Below are 21,756 nucleotides of genomic sequence, written 5' to 3' on the forward strand. Positions count from 1 at the left end.
GACGGACGACGGTGCCAGGTGAGCTAAAAAGTTACTATAGACCAACAAATCTATATAACTCTTCTCATCTGTTCTGTATAGAGTTGAAATTTTTCTTTTTAGAAATTCCAGTAGGGTTACTACAATTAAATAAGGCATAGTACTTCCAATTTAATTTTATTTTAAATTTTCCTGTTTATAACACCACAGGTCAAAATTATGACAATATCAACTATTTCCATTTGTATCACGTTTAATCTGCTTTGTTCAGAATATGTGCTGTCACAATAATGACATTTTCTATTAAAAATAAGAGCATTTTTGGAAACAAGTGAATATACAAATAGTAGCGTGTGATCCCCACTTTATTTTCACATATTGCTGAATTAGTTTGATTGTATATTGTACCGTTTCTGTATTTAATAAAATATTAAAAATAGCGTTACCTTTACAACCCTTATATAGGTTCACAACTATAAATTGTGTGCACAGATTATTACACTGCCAAAGATTTTGAATAACTATACCGACAACATTTATAAACAATTCCTTTACTTGTATTTTGATTTGTTTTTACTCATTCATAAAGTTTTTATTTCCCCTTTAAGAAACATTAACTTTAATGCCAAAGAAACTTAAAACATTCTACATAAATATGTTAATAGTATTAAAGATTTTCAACAAAACAGGAGGAAATTGCTTGTTTTGGTCATTTTATTTACAACAGTTTTTTCTCGCTTGATTTTCTTTTCCTTGTAATTTGAAATGACTGAAATGGTTTGGAATATGCAAATAAAAAATCTCAATCTTGTAGAGTGATCATAATAGGTAAATATTTCAACACTTCATTTCTCCGTCCATTTTCTATACTTGATTCCATCCAACTTGTTTTCAAGACCTCAATATACAATCCAATCATAACATTCAGAACAACTTCACGATCGCCTTTCCTCAAATATCAAATCAGTCTGACTAGTAATTCACATCAATAAAACATAAAACATCAAGTTCTCGTTTTTCTCTTCCGACTCTCTTGTTGTGTTGATGGCATTTCCACATCTGAAATAAAGATATTTTATCTGATTAATTTAGATATTTTTGACATTTGACAACAATTTTATTTATGTTCACATTAAAAGTTAATGCTAATTGTTTAGAATGCTAGAACACAGAATTGTTCCAATGTAAAGTTTTTAATATCAATACCTAGATATACATAACTTCCAGAAATATGGAAACTGGTTGAAGTGTTCATGTTCATTCTTAAAAATTATTTAGTTGAATATATTATTATGCAACCTAAATTTTTCCTTTAATTTCAATATGTTTTATCTTAAGTTACTTTCAAGTATTGAATTCTAAAATTCTAATCATTTGAATCTGTCAATCAATACAATAGAAATTACCATATGTAATAATTAAAATGTTATAAAACGATTATACATTATATAAACTGATCAAGATCCCATTACCAAAATGTTATTGCGTTATACTGTCAAACCAATCAATGTTAATTTAAAATAAGGAGGAATTAATTGTGTTTTTTTCTGTTGCTCTGTGGTATTTTGTAAGTGATTTATAGTTTTACCTGTAGATTTATTAGGTATTTCATGTGCCCAGTTTACACCACATTCTTTGTTGGGACATCGTGGGTTCTCTTTGTTTTGGAAGAATCGGGTGGCACAGTGGAAGTGCAACTTGGTATTACAACTATCACATGACTGACCCTAAAAAAAAAATTAAAAAATAAATACACAGAAGTGTAACTTGGTATTACAACTATCACATGACTGACCCTAAAATAAATAAACAGAAGTGTAACTTGGTATTACAACTATCACATGACTGACCCTAAAATAAATAAACAAAAGTGTAACTTGGTATTACAACTATCACATGACTGACCCTAAAATAAATACACAGAAGTGTAACTTGGTATTACAACTATCACATGACTGACCCTAAAATAAATACACAGAAGTGTAACTTGGTATTACAACTATCACATGACTGACCCTAAAATAAATACACAGAAGTGTAACTTGGTATTACAACTATCACATGACTGACCCTAAAATAAATAAACAGAAGTGTAACTTGGTATTACAACTATCACAAGACTGACCCTAAAATAAATAAACAGAAGTGTAACTTGGTATTACAACTATCACATGACTGACCCTAAAATAAATAAACAGAAGTGTAACTTGGTATTACAACTATCACATGACTGACCCTAAAATAAATAAACAGAAGTGTAACTTGGTATTACAACTATCACATGACTGACCCTAAAATAAATAAACAAAAGTGTAACTAGGTATTACAACTATCACATGACTGACCCTAAAATAAATAGACAAAAGTGTAACTTGGTATTACAACTATCACATGACTGACCCTAAAATAAATACACAGAAGTGTAACTTGGTATTACAACTATCACATGACTGACCCTAAAATAAATACACAGAAGTGTAACTTGGTATTACAACTATCACACAACTGACCCTAAAATAAATAAACAGAAGTGTAACTTGGTATTACAACTATCACACAACTGACCCTAAAATAAATAAACAGAAGTGTAACTTGGTATTACAACTATCACATGACTGACCCTAAAATAAATAAACAGAAGTGTAACTTGGTATTACAACTATCACATGACTGACCCTAAAATAAATAAACAGAAGTGTAACTTGGTATTACAACTATCACATGACTGACCCTAAAATAAATACACAGAAGTGTAACTTGGTATTACAACTATCACACGACTGACCCTAAAATAAATAAACAGAAGTGTAACTTGGTATTACAACTATCACACAACTGACCCTAAAATAAATAAACAGAAGTGTAACTTGGTATTACAACTATCACATGACTGACCCTAAAATAAATAAACAGAAGTGTAACTAGGTATTACAACTATCACATGACTGACCCTAAAATAAATAAACAGAAGTGTAACTTGGTATTACAACTATCACATGACTGACCCTAAAATAAATAAACAAAAGTGTAACTAGGTATTACAACTATCACATGACTGACCCTAAAATAAATAGACAAAAGTGTAACATGGTATTACAACTATCACATGACTGACCCTAAAATAAATACACAGAAGTGTAACTTGGTATTACAACTATCACATGACTGACCCTAAAATAAATACACAGAAGTGTAACTTGGTATTACAACTATCACACAACTGACCCTAAAATAAATAAACAGAAGTGTAACTTGGTATTACAACTATCACACAACTGACCCTAAAATAAATAAACAGAAGTGTAACTTGGTATTACAACTAGCACACGACTGACCCTAAAATAAATACACAGAAGTGTAACTTGGTATTACAACTATCACATGACTGACCCTAAAATAAATAAACAGAAGTGTAACTTGGTATTACAACTATCACATGACTGACCCTAAAATAAATAAACAGAAGTGTAACTTGGTATTACAACTATCACATGACTGACCCTAAAATAAATACACAGAAGTGTAACTTGGTATTACAACTATCACACAACTGACCCTAAAATAAATAAACAGAAGTGTAACTTGGTATTACAACTATCACACAACTGACCCTAAAATAAATAAACAGAAGTGTAACTTGGTATTACAACTATCACATGACTGACCCTAAAATAAATAAACAGAAGTGTAACTTGGTATTACAACTATCACACAACTGACCCTAAAATAAATAAACAGAAGTGTAACTTGGTATTACAACTATCACATGACTGACCCTAAAATAAATAAACAGAAGTGTAACTTGGTATTACAACTATCACAAGACTGACCCTAAAATAAATAGACAAAAGTGTAACTTGGTATTACAACTATCACATGACTGACCCTAAAATAAATAAACAGAAGTGTAACTTGGTATTACAACTATCACATGACTGACCCTAAAATAAATAAACAGAAGTGTAACTTGGTATTACAACTATCACATGACTGACCCTAAAATAAATAAACAGAAGTGTAACTTGGTATTACAACTATCACACAACTGACCCTAAAATAAATAAACAGAAGTGTAACTTGGTATTACAACTATCACACAACTGACCCTAAAATAAATAAACAGAAGTGTAACTTGGTATTACAACTATCACACAACTGACCCTAAAATAAATAAACAGAAGTGTAACTTGGTATTACAACTATCACATGACTGACCCTAAAATAAATAAACAGAAGTGTAACTTGGTATTACAACTATCACATGACTGACCCTAAAATAAATAAACAGAAGTGTAACTTGGTATTACAACTATCACAAGACTGACCCTAAAATAAATAAACAGAAGTGTAACTTGGTATTACAACTATCACATGACTGACCCTAAAATAAATAAACAGAAGTGTAACTTGGTATTACAACTATCACATGACTGACCCTAAAATAAATAAACAGAAGTGTAACTTGGTATTACAACTATCACATGACTGACCCTAAAATAAATAAACAAAAGTGTAACTAGGTATTACAACTATCACATGACTGACCCTAAAATAAATAGACAAAAGTGTAACTTGGTATTACAACTATCACATGACTGACCCTAAAATAAATACACAGAAGTGTAACTTGGTATTACAACTATCACATGACTGACCCTAAAATAAATACACAGAAGTGTAACTTGGTATTACAACTATCACACAACTGACCCTAAAATAAATAAACAGAAGTGTAACTTGGTATTACAACTATCACACAACTGACCCTAAAATAAATAAACAGAAGTGTAACTTGGTATTACAACTATCACATGACTGACCCTAAAATAAATAAACAGAAGTGTAACTTGGTATTACAACTATCACATGACTGACCCTAAAATAAATAAACAGAAGTGTAACTTGGTATTACAACTATCACATGACTGACCCTAAAATAAATACACAGAAGTGTAACTTGGTATTACAACTATCACACGACTGACCCTAAAATAAATAAACAGAAGTGTAACTTGGTATTACAACTATCACACAACTGACCCTAAAATAAATAAACAGAAGTGTAACTTGGTATTACAACTATCACATGACTGACCCTAAAATAAATAAACAGAAGTGTAACTAGGTATTACAACTATCACATGACTGACCCTAAAATAAATAAACAGAAGTGTAACTTGGTATTACAACTATCACATGACTGACCCTAAAATAAATAAACAAAAGTGTAACTAGGTATTACAACTATCACATGACTGACCCTAAAATAAATAGACAAAAGTGTAACATGGTATTACAACTATCACATGACTGACCCTAAAATAAATACACAGAAGTGTAACTTGGTATTACAACTATCACATGACTGACCCTAAAATAAATACACAGAAGTGTAACTTGGTATTACAACTATCACACAACTGACCCTAAAATAAATAAACAGAAGTGTAACTTGGTATTACAACTATCACACAACTGACCCTAAAATAAATAAACAGAAGTGTAACTTGGTATTACAACTATCACACGACTGACCCTAAAATAAATACACAGAAGTGTAACTTGGTATTACAACTATCACATGACTGACCCTAAAATAAATAAACAGAAGTGTAACTTGGTATTACAACTATCACATGACTGACCCTAAAATAAATAAACAGAAGTGTAACTTGGTATTACAACTATCACATGACTGACCCTAAAATAAATACACAGAAGTGTAACTTGGTATTACAACTATCACACAACTGACCCTAAAATAAATAAACAGAAGTGTAACTTGGTATTACAACTATCACACAACTGACCCTAAAATAAATAAACAGAAGTGTAACTTGGTATTACAACTATCACATGACTGACCCTAAAATAAATAAACAGAAGTGTAACTTGGTATTACAACTATCACACAACTGACCCTAAAATAAATAAACAGAAGTGTAACTTGGTATTACAACTATCACATGACTGACCCTAAAATAAATAAACAGAAGTGTAACTTGGTATTACAACTATCACAAGACTGACCCTAAAATAAATAGACAAAAGTGTAACTTGGTATTACAACTATCACATGACTGACCCTAAAATAAATAAACAGAAGTGTAACTTGGTATTACAACTATCACATGACTGACCCTAAAATAAATAAACAGAAGTGTAACTTGGTATTACAACTATCACATGACTGACCCTAAAATAAATAAACAGAAGTGTAACTTGGTATTACAACTATCACACAACTGACCCTAAAATAAATAAACAGAAGTGTAACTTGGTATTACAACTATCACACAACTGACCCTAAAATAAATAAACAGAAGTGTAACTTGGTATTACAACTATCACACAACTGACCCTAAAATAAATAAACAGAAGTGTAACTTGGTATTACAACTATCACATGACTGACCCTAAAATAAATAAACAGAAGTGTAACTTGGTATTACAACTATCACATGACTGACCCTAAAATAAATAAACAGAAGTGTAACTTTGTATTACAACTATCACATGACTGACCCTAAAATAAATAAACAGAAGTGTAACTAGGTATTACAACTATCACATGACTGACCCTAAAATAAATACACAGAAGTGTAACTTTGTATTACAACTATCACATGACTGACCCTAAAATAAATACACAGAAGTGTAACTTGGTATTACAACTATCACATGACTGACCCTAAAATAAATAAACAGAAGTGTAACTTGGTATTATAACTATCACATGACTGACCCTAAAATAAATAAACAGAAGTGTAACTTGGTATTACAACTATCACATGACTGACCCTAAAATAAATAAACAGAAGTGTAACTTGGTATTACAACTATCACATGACTGACCCTAAAATAAATAAACAGAAGTGTAACTTGGTATTACAACTATCACATGACTGACCCTAAAATAAATAAACAGAAGTGTAACTTGGTATTACAACTATCACATGACTGACCCTAAAATAAATAAACAGAAGTGTAACTTGGTATTACAACTATCACATGACTGACCCTAAAATAAATAAACAAAAGTGTAACTTGGTATTATAACTATCACAAGACTGACCCTAAAATAAATAAACAGAAGTGTAACTTGGTATTACAACTATCACATGACTGACCCTAAAATAAATAAACAAAAGTGTAACTTGGTATTACAACTATCACATGACTGACCCTAAAATAAATAAACAAAAGTGTAACTTGGTATTACAACTATCACATGACTGACCCTAAAATAAATAAACAGAAGTGTAACTTGGTATTACAACTATCACATGACTGACCCTAAAATAAATACACAGAAGTGTAACTTGGTATTACAACTATCACATGACTGACCCTTAAATAAATAAACAGAAGTGTAACTTGGTATTACAACTATCACATGACTGACCCTAAAATAAATAAACAGAAGTGTAACTTGGTATTACAACTATCACATGACTGACCCTAAAATAAATACACAGAAGTGTAACTTGGTATTACAACTATCACATGACTGACCCTAAAATAAATAAACAGAAGTGTAACTTGGTATTACAACTATCACATGACTGACCCAAAAATAAATAAACAAAAGTGTAACTAGGTATTACAACTATCACACAACTGACCCTAAAATAAATAAACAAAAGTGTAACTTGGTATTACAACTATCACATGACTGACCCTAAAATAAATAAACAAAAGTGTAACTTGGTATTACAACTATCACATGACTGACCCTAAAATAAATAAACAAAAGTGTAACTTGGTATTACAACTATCACATGACTGACCCTAAAATCGATAAACAAAAGTGTAACTTGGTATTACAACTATCACATGACTGACCCTAAAATAAATAAAATATAAAATAAACAGAAGTATAACTTATTATAGCAGTCACATAAGTTACCCTAAAATAAATAAATTAAGTGTAACTTTTTACAAGTCATATTACTGGGTGGCCCAAAAATAGTAGCATAGAAAAACTAAAAGTATTGCAGATATATGAATAAATATAGTCTCAGATCTGTATGTTGTGTCCATTTTAAATTTAAAAAAAATCTTGTGCTCAACACCATTATCTCAGGACTGAGGTTAGGGGAGGGTTAGGTGTTTTACATTGCCACGTTCTATACATGCCTGTCCCAGTCAGGAACTTGTAATTCAGTTGTTAATTGGTGCTGTATATCATATCTGGTCTTTTTTTTTTTTTTTTTTTTAAAGACACACACATTTACATTGAAGAGCATTGCAGATCATCTATCATAATTTAATCTAGGTGAGCTTGTTAAATTTCATCCGTCATTAAACAATGAGAATAATGATAACACAATACCAAACTACGGCAGTCTACATTGGCCACTTCTTCATAAGAAAAAAGCAACTCAGCTCTTTTCATTAATTCACATTTAATGTTTGAAGAACAGGACGATTAACTTAAGACAGGATGAACATGTGCACAATGTATTTTATTGCTCAGTCAGCATGGTTCCTATAAAAGTACATGATCTTAAAACAAAACATTATTACTAAAATTACAAATATTTTTTTATTTATTTCAACTTTTACCAAACATTTAACTTAACTTTACATATTTGTTCAATCATATATACAAAAGTTGAACGATAAAAAAAGAATATTTAATGGCTTATTTACATTTTATTTGAATTTAAATGTTGATTTACTATGACGACAAGTTAATAAATCATGCGTTTAACAAACAGTATATTATATATACAGACATCATTGTTGTGTTTGTGCTTAGTACGAATCTGATGAGTCAAGACCTTTCCAACAGATTGTTACCTTTATGTTCTTATGTAGTGCTGCTAAAGGTTAGGGGTGAAGAACATGCACAAACAGTTTTCACCATGCCGGATTCTTAATGCACTTATCAGATTGTCTCACGCTAGGAGTATAGTCCCATGTTTATTGTTAGTTTCAGTCTGTAATAACTGTCTTTTTTAATTTAATGTATTTGATTCTATCAGGCCAAATGTTTTTATTTCTTAAAAATATAATTTTCATATCCCAGTGCCTCTTATATTTAACAGTTTGAACTCTGCTTTTTGTTAAAGGCATATGATAACCTGTAGTTGTTAGCACTTTTCAAGTTTAGACAATGATGGATAGTCATCTCACAGGAAATCATACACTATAACTTTTAACAAACAAGTCTGCAAGTTTAGATAATCAAAGAGCTGATAGCTCTGAGGTGGAAGAAGGTGAATAAAAGGTAACTTGAATTACCATAAAAGCAGCCCCACTTACCCAAGCTGCTTTGTTCCATTATCGTTAAAATGTATTTTTTTTCTTCAAACAAGAAAAGGTCATAAGTACATGGATTTCCCATCCGTACAATCATTTTCTATGTTCAGTTGACTATGAAAATTAGGTAAAATCTTTAATTTGGCAGTAAAATTAAGAAGATCATAGCAAGAGGAACACATGTGTACAAAGTTTCAAGTTGATTGGATTTCAACTTCATCAAAAACTACCTCGACCATAAACTTTATAACCAGAAGCAGGACGGACGGACAGACTAGAAAACATATTGCCCATAAATGGAGCATAAAAATAGTAAGACTTGTTACATACCCGCCAACTTTTGAAAGTTACCATATGGGTTTTTACTGCACAACATCAATTTTAAAGGTTAAATTTTTTAGCGACGTATTTTGCAAGATCTGGATTGTCTAGAAAAAGTGTCATATTTGTATGATGAACTTACATGCCTTTTCCTTAAGTCTGTTTTCATGATTCTAGTTATATATTAAATCGGTGGAAAAAATATACATGAAGCTAGCAGACCAGGGTTTATTTTCCAGATTAAGAATATTAGATGCTTGTTGAAATTTCCAATTTTGAATTATGCACAAAGATGGACCTTTAACAGGTTGGGAACAACACTCCAAATCATTGTAACCTAACTGGAAGATCATCACAACCCACTGTAAAAAATGAGCACAAAAAAAGTCATTTGTATTCATATTATTTGATGAAACTTTTCCCCAAGAACTATGCATCTATTAAGTACTGAATGGTCAAAACATCATGTTTTTTTATCGACATAAATTTTGTCGTAAATGTAACCAAATGATGTAGAAATTGTGTTTTTTCTTCAAATTTCCATCAAATTGTAATGTTTATAGTTCCCTTATTGCCTCTCTATTTGAATAAAATAAAATAATAAGTAGAATCTGTTTCTTGTTTTGTTTTGTTTTTGACAAATGATTGTTCACTGCTTGCAAATGAATCATTATATTTATATATCTTATCTGTTTATATTTTTGTTCATGTCTCCATCTCCTTATCATTTGTAAATGTATAGACAAATAAGAAAGAAATAAGCTCCACATGTATATTTGCAACATCGTAAATTAATTTAAAAAATAACATACACTAACACTAGTACTGCATGGATTTTAAGCATTATGAAAGTCATATTTGTAGAAAGCTTAAAAAGACTTAAAACAGTGTAAAATGTCTTGCTATTTCTTAGCTTACACAATAAAATCTAATATATACTAACATTTACAAATTTAAATTTCAGGATTTTACTAGGAATTAATCTAACTACTAGACCTTTTATTAGTCTAGTTGCACATATTGTATGTTGGCTTCTATTCATTAAAAAACAAATTTATGATATAAACTTCAATTTAATCCTTGAAAGGAGGTCTAGATTGCTAAAATAATTTATAAATTTTAATTTTTTTATTTGTCCAAAATCATTTAAATTCATTTAATCAACATCCTTTTATGATTATTTGATTAAAATATTAAACATTTATAGTCTTTTTACAATTTACATTTTTAAATGCAAAATAACTGAAAACAGGATAAAACAAAGGAAAGTAACAAAAAAGTATTTCAATATTCCCAATACACATCTTTTTGATAACACAACGGCAGTTTAAAAGCCGGAGGTAAACATCATTGATTACCAGTATGTTTGACACCCAAGCTGTCAAGTGAAGCCATATAATTATACATCTTCTTTGATGTTCAGGTAAAACTATTTTAACTAGTAGATAAGATTTTAAATAACGCAATTTTAAAAATAAACAAAATTTTTAAATGCGGTGACCCTGCAGATAGGGTGGACTTCCTGAAGAAGAAGAAGGTGTCAATTACACCCATACAGTAGTAAGAAATGATCAAATATGGTGTCTGAAAATTTTCATTCATGAAATATTTCATACACGGGAGTTTTTTTCTCCTAAATGAGATGACGGGAGGAGACCCCTGAAAACGGGAGTTTTGTACTCCCGTCGGGAGGTCCACATGTATGTTATGAAGGACATCTAATTCACATGACAAAGGAAAACCATGAATAAAGACAACACTTTATATATCCTTTTTATTTATATAAAAACAAAATCTTCTTGTCTGCAGGATTGCAAATTCGTAACTTCAAGGGCGAACTTGTAAACAGGGCGAGTTGTCCCGATACCAAATTCACGCATGCGTAATACAAATATCTACAGTTAAAACATCCTGTTACAAGTAAACAAATAACGTTCATGTGGATGAGATGAAATCTAATAATTTACATAAATAAAAGGGTCATATTTACGATAGTGATTGTTTTACAATCATAATTTACAAATTAAATGATTCAGATGCCTAATCATGTGTAAAAATCGGTGTCAGGAATCTTAAGTTGTTTTGAAATTGTAATACACGAAATGAATGCGGCATACGGAGACTCAATGCCAATGGTCAGCCCCTTAAGTCTTCAGAAGACTTGACGTCTTCTTCCACTAAAAACATTTGTACTGAGTTTCAAGTTGATTGATCTTTCACTTCATCAATAAAGTGCTTTGCTCAGCACAGCCTGATACGACAGCAGAGGTTGAACCCGGTTGGGTCAAATTATTGACACAATATTCAACTTGATACGGTCTGATTTTGAATTGTGATAAAAGTTTCGATATTATATAGGTTTCTGACAAAGTGCTTTGCTCAGCACAGCCTGATAGGACAGAAGAGGTTGAACCCTGCACAGTTGGGTTAAATTATTGACACAATATTCAACTTGATACAGTCTGATTTTGGATTGTGATAAAAATTTCGATATTATATACGGTATGTTTCTGACAAAAAAAATAAATGTGGTCAAAGATCTAAACTAGAGACTCTTATGAGCCTGTGTTGCTCACATTTGGTGATGGTGATGTGTTCGTAGATCTTACATTTCTGAACATTCTTGCTACTTACATGGAAAAACGGACAGATGGATGATAGGATGCACAGACCGAAAAACATAATGCCAATAAATTGGGCATGGACAAAATAAAAATTGAAAACATTGGTACAGTCAATGGACAATTTCATTCATATTAACTACCTGTAGATCTTTTGTTGCTGATCATTTTTGTTGTTCAAAGTTTCAGTTCATTGAATTGTATACAAAGACTGTATACAAAGTTTTGAGTTTTGATTTAACATTATTTTGAAACTTCTAGAAAAACTAACATCTAGAAGCATGACAGAAAACAAAATTTTTAAGCAAAATAAAATGAAAAATTCCCCAAAATTTGAAAATCCTGATGAACGAGACATTAATTTGGTGGTCTTCAAATTTGTGCAAACATAGTTTTAAAACTGGCTTTATTATACAAAATTTATATCTGGATACTATCTTATCATCATAAACAAGCTTCTGACCAAGTTTAGTAGAAATCAAGGATAGTCTAAGAAAGTTATCAAAATTTCAAAACTTTAACCATAGAGTGAATATTTGTGGACACTGCTGCTGACAGAATGTAGGATCCCTATGATTCTCTTTTTCGACAACAGTGGAAGGCTCAACAAAAAGCAGAAAATGAATAAAAAAAATCTTTATTTAACTGGAGTCAACTGAAAATTTTGGCCATAAATTTGTCAATCTTGTACTTTTGGATTATTTTTGTGATTTACAATTTTCTGATCTATAGTAGGTCAAAAGCAAACAAGAATGTGTCCCTAGTACACGAATGCCCCACTCGCACTTTCATTTTCCATGTTCAGTGGACTGTGACATTGGGGTAAAAACTCTAATTTGGCATTAAAATTAGAAAGATCATATCATAGGGAACATGTGTACCAAGTTTGAAGTTGATTGGACTTCAACTTCATCTAAAACTACCTTGACCAAAAACTTTACCCTGAAGCGGGACAGACGGACGAATGGAAGCACAGACCAGAAAACATAATGCCCCCCTTCTATCCTAGGTGGGGCATAAAAACATACAATACAAAGATGTCACGAAGGACAAAATTCATGATTTTATTTTTTTTAGAAATTGTCTTTCTGATCAATTTTGCTCTTAACCCTTTCACCGATGAGTTCCGGTTTACCGGGATTCACGATTCAGACAGCTGACGACGAGTCCCGTTTTACCGGGATCGGAATACCTCTTTTATGTTTCCGGCTCAAAACAGTGCAAACATGAGTTATCTTTCTTTGATGAATACCCAGATAAAAGTGTAAACATGGCGGTTCTATTTGTTAAAAACCGTGTCAAAATCAGAGGAAATTTACGGAATTTAGGAGAATTTGAAATGAGGGAACATTTTTTTGGAAAGAATATGGAAGAATTGAAGCCAAACTAGTATACTTTTTTGACATAAAACGTCGTTTTAAGTACACAACTCTTGGATTGGACATCGGTCAATGTGAGGAATTTGTACAGCCTCATAAAATTTTTCAAAATTTTGCCGTTTTGGGTAAAAAAATTATGATTTGGGGTTAAAAAGCAGAATTTTGAGAATTTGACCCAAAATATGCCGAAAATTGGAAAATTTTAATATTTTAGGAAGAAACAATTATCAAAACATGAACAAAACTGTGAACATGGTGTAAGTGAATGAAATAAATACACAAATAAGTACAAACAAGTTTTAATTGACATTTATTATGAAGATCTCCCACTTAAGTAATAGTAGCCAGGGAAGCCATTGTCTCAGAGTAGCTTCTGTCTGGGCAGCAATCGGTGAAAGGGTTAAACTTAAAAGTTTCTCTGTATCTATTTTATGTTCCAAGGCAAACAGGCAAAGATTTGTAAAAATTGTATTTTAAGGGCATAAGCTCCAATAAGGCTTTGGCTGACAATTTTTATAAATATGGACAGAAAGTAAATCTAAACTTTTTTGCTGGAGATATACCTACCAAACTGTTTTTTTTTTCAATAATTAATTCAACCAATTTATTCAAACAGCAGCAGTTAAATTGATAAAACTGTGCTTTGTATTAAAGATATAATGGAAGTAAATGAAATCTACTGTGCAGTTTTAATAATCAAATGGTTACAATATATCAGATTGATTAGATTTTTCAATGTTAATCATATATTTTCAAATACTTTTAAGTTCAATTAAACTGTGATTTAAATGATAAAAATATGAATATTAAAAAAGTTCTAAAATGAAGCAAATAAAATTAACAAAGAAACCATTCAAGAGAGGCAACTCCAAAATACTAAATTAACACAGAAAAGAATTGTGGAGATAGTCTGTTTAATAAATACATACCTTCACACATAATCTTTTACAAACATTACATTTGTCTGTTATATTGGAGTATACTTCTAATATGTACTGTTCTAACTCTAACAAGGCTCTAGTTGCTAGAGATACACGACCTCTACTCTATAAGTGTACAAAAAAATATTTGAAATACACTTTACAAGAATTTCTCTTTACTGCAGTATTTCAAGTTTTGGGCTAATGTTATTTTAGTGTACATTAAAAATTGTAAGTTAGTACTTCTAAGGCCACGTTTTTTTAATTTGTTGGTTTACGGATTTTTCTCATAAAAAAGTCGGGTCGGTTGGTCAGAAAAATAAAATTAAAAAAAATCTTTCAAAACAGAAAAATATGCAAAATAAATATATATTTCACCTTACTTAACAAAATGTTTGTCTTATTTGCTGTTTTTTCAACATTTCTTTAAATTTAGTTCGATGAAATATTATTGATCAGTGATCATGAACATCGCATGACATCGTTTAATAACTTCCTGTAAAAAAGGGGGGGTTGCACGGACAAAGACGAAATTAAATCGTCATTTCACAAACAAGAAAAACAGATTCCCGTAGCTCTCAATCAATTCCAGAAAACTTTGTAAATAATGATCTTCAGTCACAAAAACTGATAAAGCAAAAAATGTAAAACCGTCGTACAAAAATAAGTTTCAACACACGTGTCGAAAAACGTAATAGACTCGTCCACTGGAAAAACGACAATATTGGGTTAATCAGTTGTCATGCAATCCGGTTTTTATCCCAATGATTGATAATATGAAACAAGAAAATTCAAATGATTTGTTAATATTCAGTACTTTAATATTGATGTATTCCACCTGTCAACATTTGGACAAGTCTATTTCTCTGAGATGATGCATCTTACGGACTGATGACAAATAAGGGAAACGAACTTATTTTGTAATAGGTTTTCAACACAGGTTTTGTTCCGCAAAATTATTTGCGCAAAAGACATTTCAAGGTCAGATATAATTGATTTGTCTATTTTTAGAATCGTAAATTGGTAGTTTTATTTTTCACAACAGAAACTTTGTTAATGATTAATGCATTTCATTTTATAAAAAAAGAAAAGTTTTATTATTTTTCAGGGATACTGCATTGATAAGGGTCGGTGGGAATAAAAAAAGCATGAAAAGTCAATTTTATTTTTATTCTGAAAATTGGCAAAATCGGGTCGGCGGATCTGTAAACCAACAAATAAAAAAACCGTGGCCTAATACATGTATAATATATTTCCTGTTAAACATGCAATCTTTTTTTTTATTGTTTATTTTTCAACATTGCAGATTTCATTGTCCCTTTGGTTGCAATCTCTTTAAATGTTAATAATGCAACAAAATAAAAGGAGAATGTATAATACTAAAAACATAAAACAAGGCTGACCACATGTTTGTTTTTTAATCAGAAACTTCATACACTGGTGTCTTTATTTATAATAATATATTTGCTTTCATTACTTTAAATACATTATTTTCTTACTTTAAGTCTCCTTTGAAGTTCAAAAGTGATATATGTGTATGTGCAAAAATTGTTAACATTGAGTGTCCTCAATGTCTATTGCTATTGTTTGTATGTTTAGTTTTTAGTCTTGCTTTCATGCAAAGCATTGTTTTAATTCTGTCATATCAAAAGTAACTTCAGCAGATCAAAATGGAAACTCCCTCAGTAATTATATATACATGTTGCATTGGTTTGGTCAAGCCAATCATTATTCTATCATTGAATGGTTAGGACAAATCTGCTGAAGGCAAATATATATTAATATCATAACTGTTCTCAACATTTGTCATAATTGTTAAAAATAGGTTAGTTTGTACTTCCATGCAAGGAATAAATGTTATTTGTTTTTGAAAATTGTGTATTTTTTTATGTGACAGTCGAAAAATATCACGTTGAAAAATACTATACGTTGTAAGGGCCAATAATTACAATTTTAATCCATTTCTGAGCTTCAAGTCTCTCTAATAAGGTCTGAGCGTCTTGTTTACTCAATTTCTTGTTTACTTTCTCTAGTTTATCTACACTGTTTATAGCTGATGTTGATCCAATCTCACCATTATCTGAATCTATAATGCTTTCAATCTGAAAATAAAAGAAAATGTTTTTTTCAGCCGTATGTCTTTTCAACATATTTATTACTCATATTCATAAAACACAAAAAAGAATCTTCCAATACTAAAACATATCAATTCAATCACTAACAGTGTTTGTTAATAAAGATTATAATATAGAACTATTGTAAACTAGACTTTAAAAATACCACAATATCCAGGTTATGGCAAGGAAATAAATCTATTGTAACAGTTTGTATTTATGAAGTTTTAAGACAACCACAGCATACTATGGTATCTGATAACTCTTCAAACTCTGTCAGAAGGTGTTGGTTCACTGGACTCATTTATTTTGTAAATTAGGTAACAATCTTTTTCCTGATAATAAATAAAAGAGCTCAGAAAGAAATGAAAAGGTTTCATTTATCCAAATAAACAATAGTATTTAATATATGGCAATCAACTTACCAGCCTTTTGAAGAACTCCATTTCTGGTTGAGTGTAGTCTGAAGCTAACTTAGTTATACTTGTATCTGAGGTACAAACCTAGAAACAAAATTACAGAAAGAGATAGATGGAATCTTTAAAGATCTAGTAAACAACTTTCAAATATTTGTTTTCAACTTTTATATTCATAAACATATGTTCTATACCATGTATACAGTACTATATTTTGTGGAAATTGTCAGAAGTTATAGAAATCTTTCGAATAAATTACGAATATGAGTATGAACAACAAATTAAAATAAAGACACTTAATTTTGTATAAATCTTCTGAATCAATATCCCAATACTTACCAAACAGTAAAAACTTTTTCCTTCTTCCTCACTAACACCTTTTTTAATCTCCATGTGAAATGGTTGAATGTTTCTATTAATAGTTCTTACAAACTCCAACAAATGTGCTTTCTGATCTTCCTCCTTTTCTGCATATTTCTCTGTAAGACACAATAGAGACTTAAAACTTAATTCACTTCTGTATGCTAGTAAAGACACATTTAATAAAATAATGTAGGCTATTAGGACATTTGTAATCCCTAAATCACTCACATGGTAAATTATGCAACACTATAATCATAAGCACCAGCTGAGTGCATCTTTATCTTTATCTTTGGTATGGTTGTCAATGAGAACTTTCCACTATATTTCAAATGATGTGGATAAAGGCAGTCACTGTACGACTTTTAACAATTAAAAAACCACATACTGAATAGTCACCTATAACATGTATAAAAGGCCTGACATCAAAATTAATCAAAACACAAAAATAAATCCATTTTGGTGTCTAACAACTTAAACAAAAAAAGTAAAATCAAGTACAAATGTACATGTATATGAACTACTACTTACTAATACCTACTTGAATCATATTCTTGTGTACTTAGTATTACTTACCATTGAATTTTAGACAACAAGTTCTGTACAATTGTCGCACCTCCTTAGCATCCAGTAGTCCTCTCGACATGAAAGACTGTAGGAACAGCTTATGACTATCTTTCATTGACATTGTTTTCTGGTCTTTACTCCTGTTAAAATTAATGGTAAATATATTCAAAGAGATAAGACAAGAAGTTCACTTTTACACAGAACAAGCATATCCAAAATTTTGGAGATATGCAAAAGTGAGATATGATTTATTAAATGGAAATCCTTTAATCAACTGGTGCTTTTTTCATAAAACACAACAAATATCATCATGTCACAATGTCAAATGTAGCATTTTACCTGAAAATAGTTATCAAAGGTACCAGGATTATCATTTAGTACGCTAGACGTGTGTTTCTTCTACATAAGACTCATCAGTGACGCTCAAAAATGCTGACCTCAGTTCAATCATAAATTTTAAATTGAAAAACAGCATCTTTAAAGAGATTTATTTCTTAAACAAACCAGGTATGGACATACATGTAGTTATACTTGTTTACAAATTTGTTCTCAAATGGGGAAAATTACGTAAAATCACACAATTTCTTGGTGCTTGACACAAAGGTAGTATTATGTATGCCCTTTACTGTCAGGCGTCAAACAGTAATCTTTTACTACTGTTAACGTAAAGTAAAGTTGATTGAAAATTTTACTGTGAATAGTCAAAATATCCTCATGGTTATTTCTTTTTTCACTTGCGGCTCATGTGGATAGTAAAAAGTTATTGCAATCGACTAGCAATGGATTGTTGAGACTTGATATATGTTTATACATTGTAGAAAATTGTAAATAAATAAGAAACACCAAACATTTTTTTTAGGTCCAAAAGGGGGGGTCCATGCCAAAAATACCTGTGAGCAAAACAGGCATTGTACGTCAGAGTAATCTCGGACTATAGCCCAACCTATAGAACTTATACTGCTATAGCTAGTTACTAACTGTAAATACTAGTTCGACCTCTCTTGTCATGTTGTGTTTTTACCATTTTAAGATTAAAAAAAAAATGCAATGCTTGAGAAAAACTTCTGCAAAATTTCATGTGGTTAATCTGCAGTCGGAAATTCAATAACGCAAATATACTGTGCGCGTGTGTCAACCAGTACACGCCAAGTTAAAAATAACAAACTTTGTGTATTTACAGGAACAAAAATAAATAAAAGTATGTGATGTTTGCAACAACTGTACAGGGTTAAAATCAGGTATCAATAGTTATGCTAGGAATTGCCACACACAGACCCGAAAGGCGACTGTTGTGGGAGCTTGAATGGCACATTCAGGTAGTTGGTTACAGTCAACAATTGTTCTTGGGATGAAACTGTATTTATATGCATCCTTTGAAGTGCTGACTCTTGAAAACCTGTCTCTGTGGTATTGTCGGGTTGTTACAGTTGGTCTCCTGATGTAATCTGGAATAATGACTGATGCTTCTCCATGTAAGATCTTATAAAGGAGTATGAGCCAGGCTCCTTGTCTGCGTGTTGCTAGTGTTGGCCAGCCAAGTGTCTGTAGGATGTTGGTTATAGTTCCTGGTTCCCGAGAATAGGTTGATGTTACAAATCGGGCAGCTCTTCGTTGTACCATCTCGATTTGGTTAATATGGCACTTTTTATATGGGTCCCACACTGCAGATGCATACTCAAGGTGAGGTGGGACTAATGTTTTGTATGCACTCTCTTTTATGTCTTGTGGGCACTTATTTAAGTTCCTTCTTAAAAATCTAAGTGTTCTGTTGGCTTTTGATATTGCTTTTGTAATATGGTGGTCCCCATAGGGCTTTTCACGGTTAGTTCGGCCATATTGGATAGGGGGCAAAAATACGGGAAAACATCATAGAAACAGAGCAGTTGCTTGGAAACACACATAGGATTTCCCATACTTTCATACTATTTCCACCTCTTTCTAAAAAATCTGCCCCCCTATCCAACATGGCCGAACTAACCGTGAAGAGCCCTATTCATGTCCTCTGATAGTTATAAGCCGAGGTATGGATAGTGCTGAACAGTTTCCAGGTAATGTCCCATCATATGGTAGTTGTGAATGACAGGGTTGCGTTTTCTGGTTACCCTAACACAGGCACTTGTCTCAGAAAAAAAAATTAAGGTATATAGGTAATTTTTTTCTGAGATAAGTGCCTGTGTTACCCTATGGATGAAACATTTTGCTGGATGGAATGTCATCTGCCAGCGTCTTGCTGTTATCCCTTCCGTTTAATTTTCCTCTTCGGTTAACTTTACGGTATATGTTCACTATAAGTGAATCTCTTTGTAACAGTGAGTCTATTAAATCAAATGTAACAGTGACTTACAATAAATATCCAGTGTGTGTTTCTTGTGTCTGTTCTGTTTATTTTTCTTCCTGGTTCCCGCCAAATCCAAATATTTGACTGGTACCATATAATTTAAAATCTATAATGAGCTAAGAGAAAGATCAACTCTTTTAAAAATTATTGTTTCTGCATGATTTTGTGTCAACTCTATATGATTTTTATTTTGATTTAAGACTAATCCATTTACATCGTCATGTAGCATTTGGTTTAAAATTTAGAGATTAATTTGGAATGACATAAAACATAGCCTGTTAAGTCGGACCTTCTTTCTTTTTTCTTCTTTCCTTCGTAGATTCCTCCGCAATGGAGCACCCTTGGCTGTAAAATATAGAAAATGCAAAATTAGTACTGAGTAGCACTAACCGAAGTGATTTTTTTATAGAGAGAATCCATCCAAATAAGTTTTCTAAATTGTTTGATAGAATTCATTTCATAATCCATTGATAATAAAACGTTATATTTTTGTCATTATTTACTCGTTGAGGAAAACCTCTGCAGATAATTTTAGATTTGTGCTCACCCCATTTCTTCTCACACAGTCTTCTTTCAGTACAGAGTCGGACTCTACTTGAGTGTATAAATGACTCTTGCTCGTGAAATCACGAGGCCTTCCCTCCTCACTCAGTAATAAAAACTATTTACAGGAACATTATTAACAAATAAAACTATGTACATCTGGGGTCATAGGAGTTCGGCTACTGAGATGTGTGAAGCTCCTGTCAAGGCCTCTGGCAGGATGGTAAGCCCGCTGGCCTTGAACTCTTCTAGTGTAGCTGCTGTTGTGGCTTTTCCCGGTAGAGTGTTCCATTCCTGGTTGATCTTGGGAAGAAAGAGTACCTGTATTGGTCTTTTAGAGTGCTCTTTTGGTCACGGTATGCGATGGCCTCCTCTGGTCCTTGATCTCCGGGTTTGTAGTAATTAGAGGGGTCAATATCCACCAATCTATTGCGGATCTTGTACGCCATGGTGAGTCGGTCTTTGCAGCGGCGATCTTTAAGAGGCTCCCATCATTTAGTCTCTCCATTAAGGAGCTGACACTGTCAACGTATATTTGTTCCACCTAACAGAAGTTCCAGTGGAAACTTTATTATAAACAATGTCATAATACCTGTACCTGATGGAACAAATATTCTATACTATTTATTCCGTTAGGAACATCTACTGTAACATTTATTCCTGTGGAAGTAATATTCCAGAATATGTTTTCCATTTGGAACTTATATTATGAAGGAACTTCTATTCCGTGACAACACAACCTGGGGATACGTCTTGATATTCATTGTACACAAACCTAGCTGCCCTTCTCTGTTTTTGTTCTAGGTCTTTTTCAATGTTATGTTGGTAAGGTCCCATACAGTGGAGGCGTATTCCAGGGTTGGTCTGACCATGGTGATGTAGGCGTTTTGACTTCTGGTTTACACCGTGCTAAGTTCCTTCTCAGAAAGCC

General features: G+C 31.6%; 1 protein-coding gene across 1 annotated transcript; it reads right to left on the reverse strand.

Moving 5' to 3' along the window:
• Positions 1-236: 236 nt before the first annotated feature.
• On the reverse strand, positions 237-20,537 carry LOC134695768 (non-structural maintenance of chromosomes element 1 homolog). Its single transcript, XM_063557183.1, has 8 exons — positions 20,289-20,537; positions 17,954-18,084; positions 17,357-17,496; positions 17,027-17,104; positions 16,437-16,589; positions 14,497-14,613; positions 1,568-1,706; positions 237-1,038 (listed from the first exon to the last, which is right to left on the reverse strand). The coding sequence occupies exons 2-8, from the start codon at positions 18,063-18,065 to the stop codon at positions 983-985; spliced, it is 795 nt and encodes a 264-aa protein (XP_063413253.1). The 5' UTR covers positions 18,066-18,084; positions 20,289-20,537; the 3' UTR covers positions 237-982.
• Positions 20,538-21,756: the final 1,219 nt, after the last annotated feature.

This window comes from Mytilus trossulus, chromosome 1 (assembly GCF_036588685.1).
Source record: "Mytilus trossulus isolate FHL-02 chromosome 1, PNRI_Mtr1.1.1.hap1, whole genome shotgun sequence".
Classification (NCBI taxonomy): Eukaryota; Metazoa; Mollusca; class Bivalvia; order Mytilida; family Mytilidae; genus Mytilus; species Mytilus trossulus.

What these genes read in the sequence shown, in the direction of transcription:
- LOC134695768 (XM_063557183.1), bottom strand. Translation starts at nt 18,065, where the DNA reads ATGTCAATGAAAGATAGTCATAAGCTGTTCCTACAGTCTTTCATGTCG. An exon ending in GTAAAAGATTATGTGTGAAG is followed by an intron (nt 1,707 to 14,496) that starts GTATGTATTTAT and finishes TTTTTTTTTTAG; the next exon opens with GGTCAGTCATGTGATAGTTG. An exon ending in AATACCTAATAAATCTACAG is followed by an intron (nt 1,039 to 1,567) that starts GTAAAACTATAA and finishes TCTTTATTTCAG; the next exon opens with ATGTGGAAATGCCATCAACA.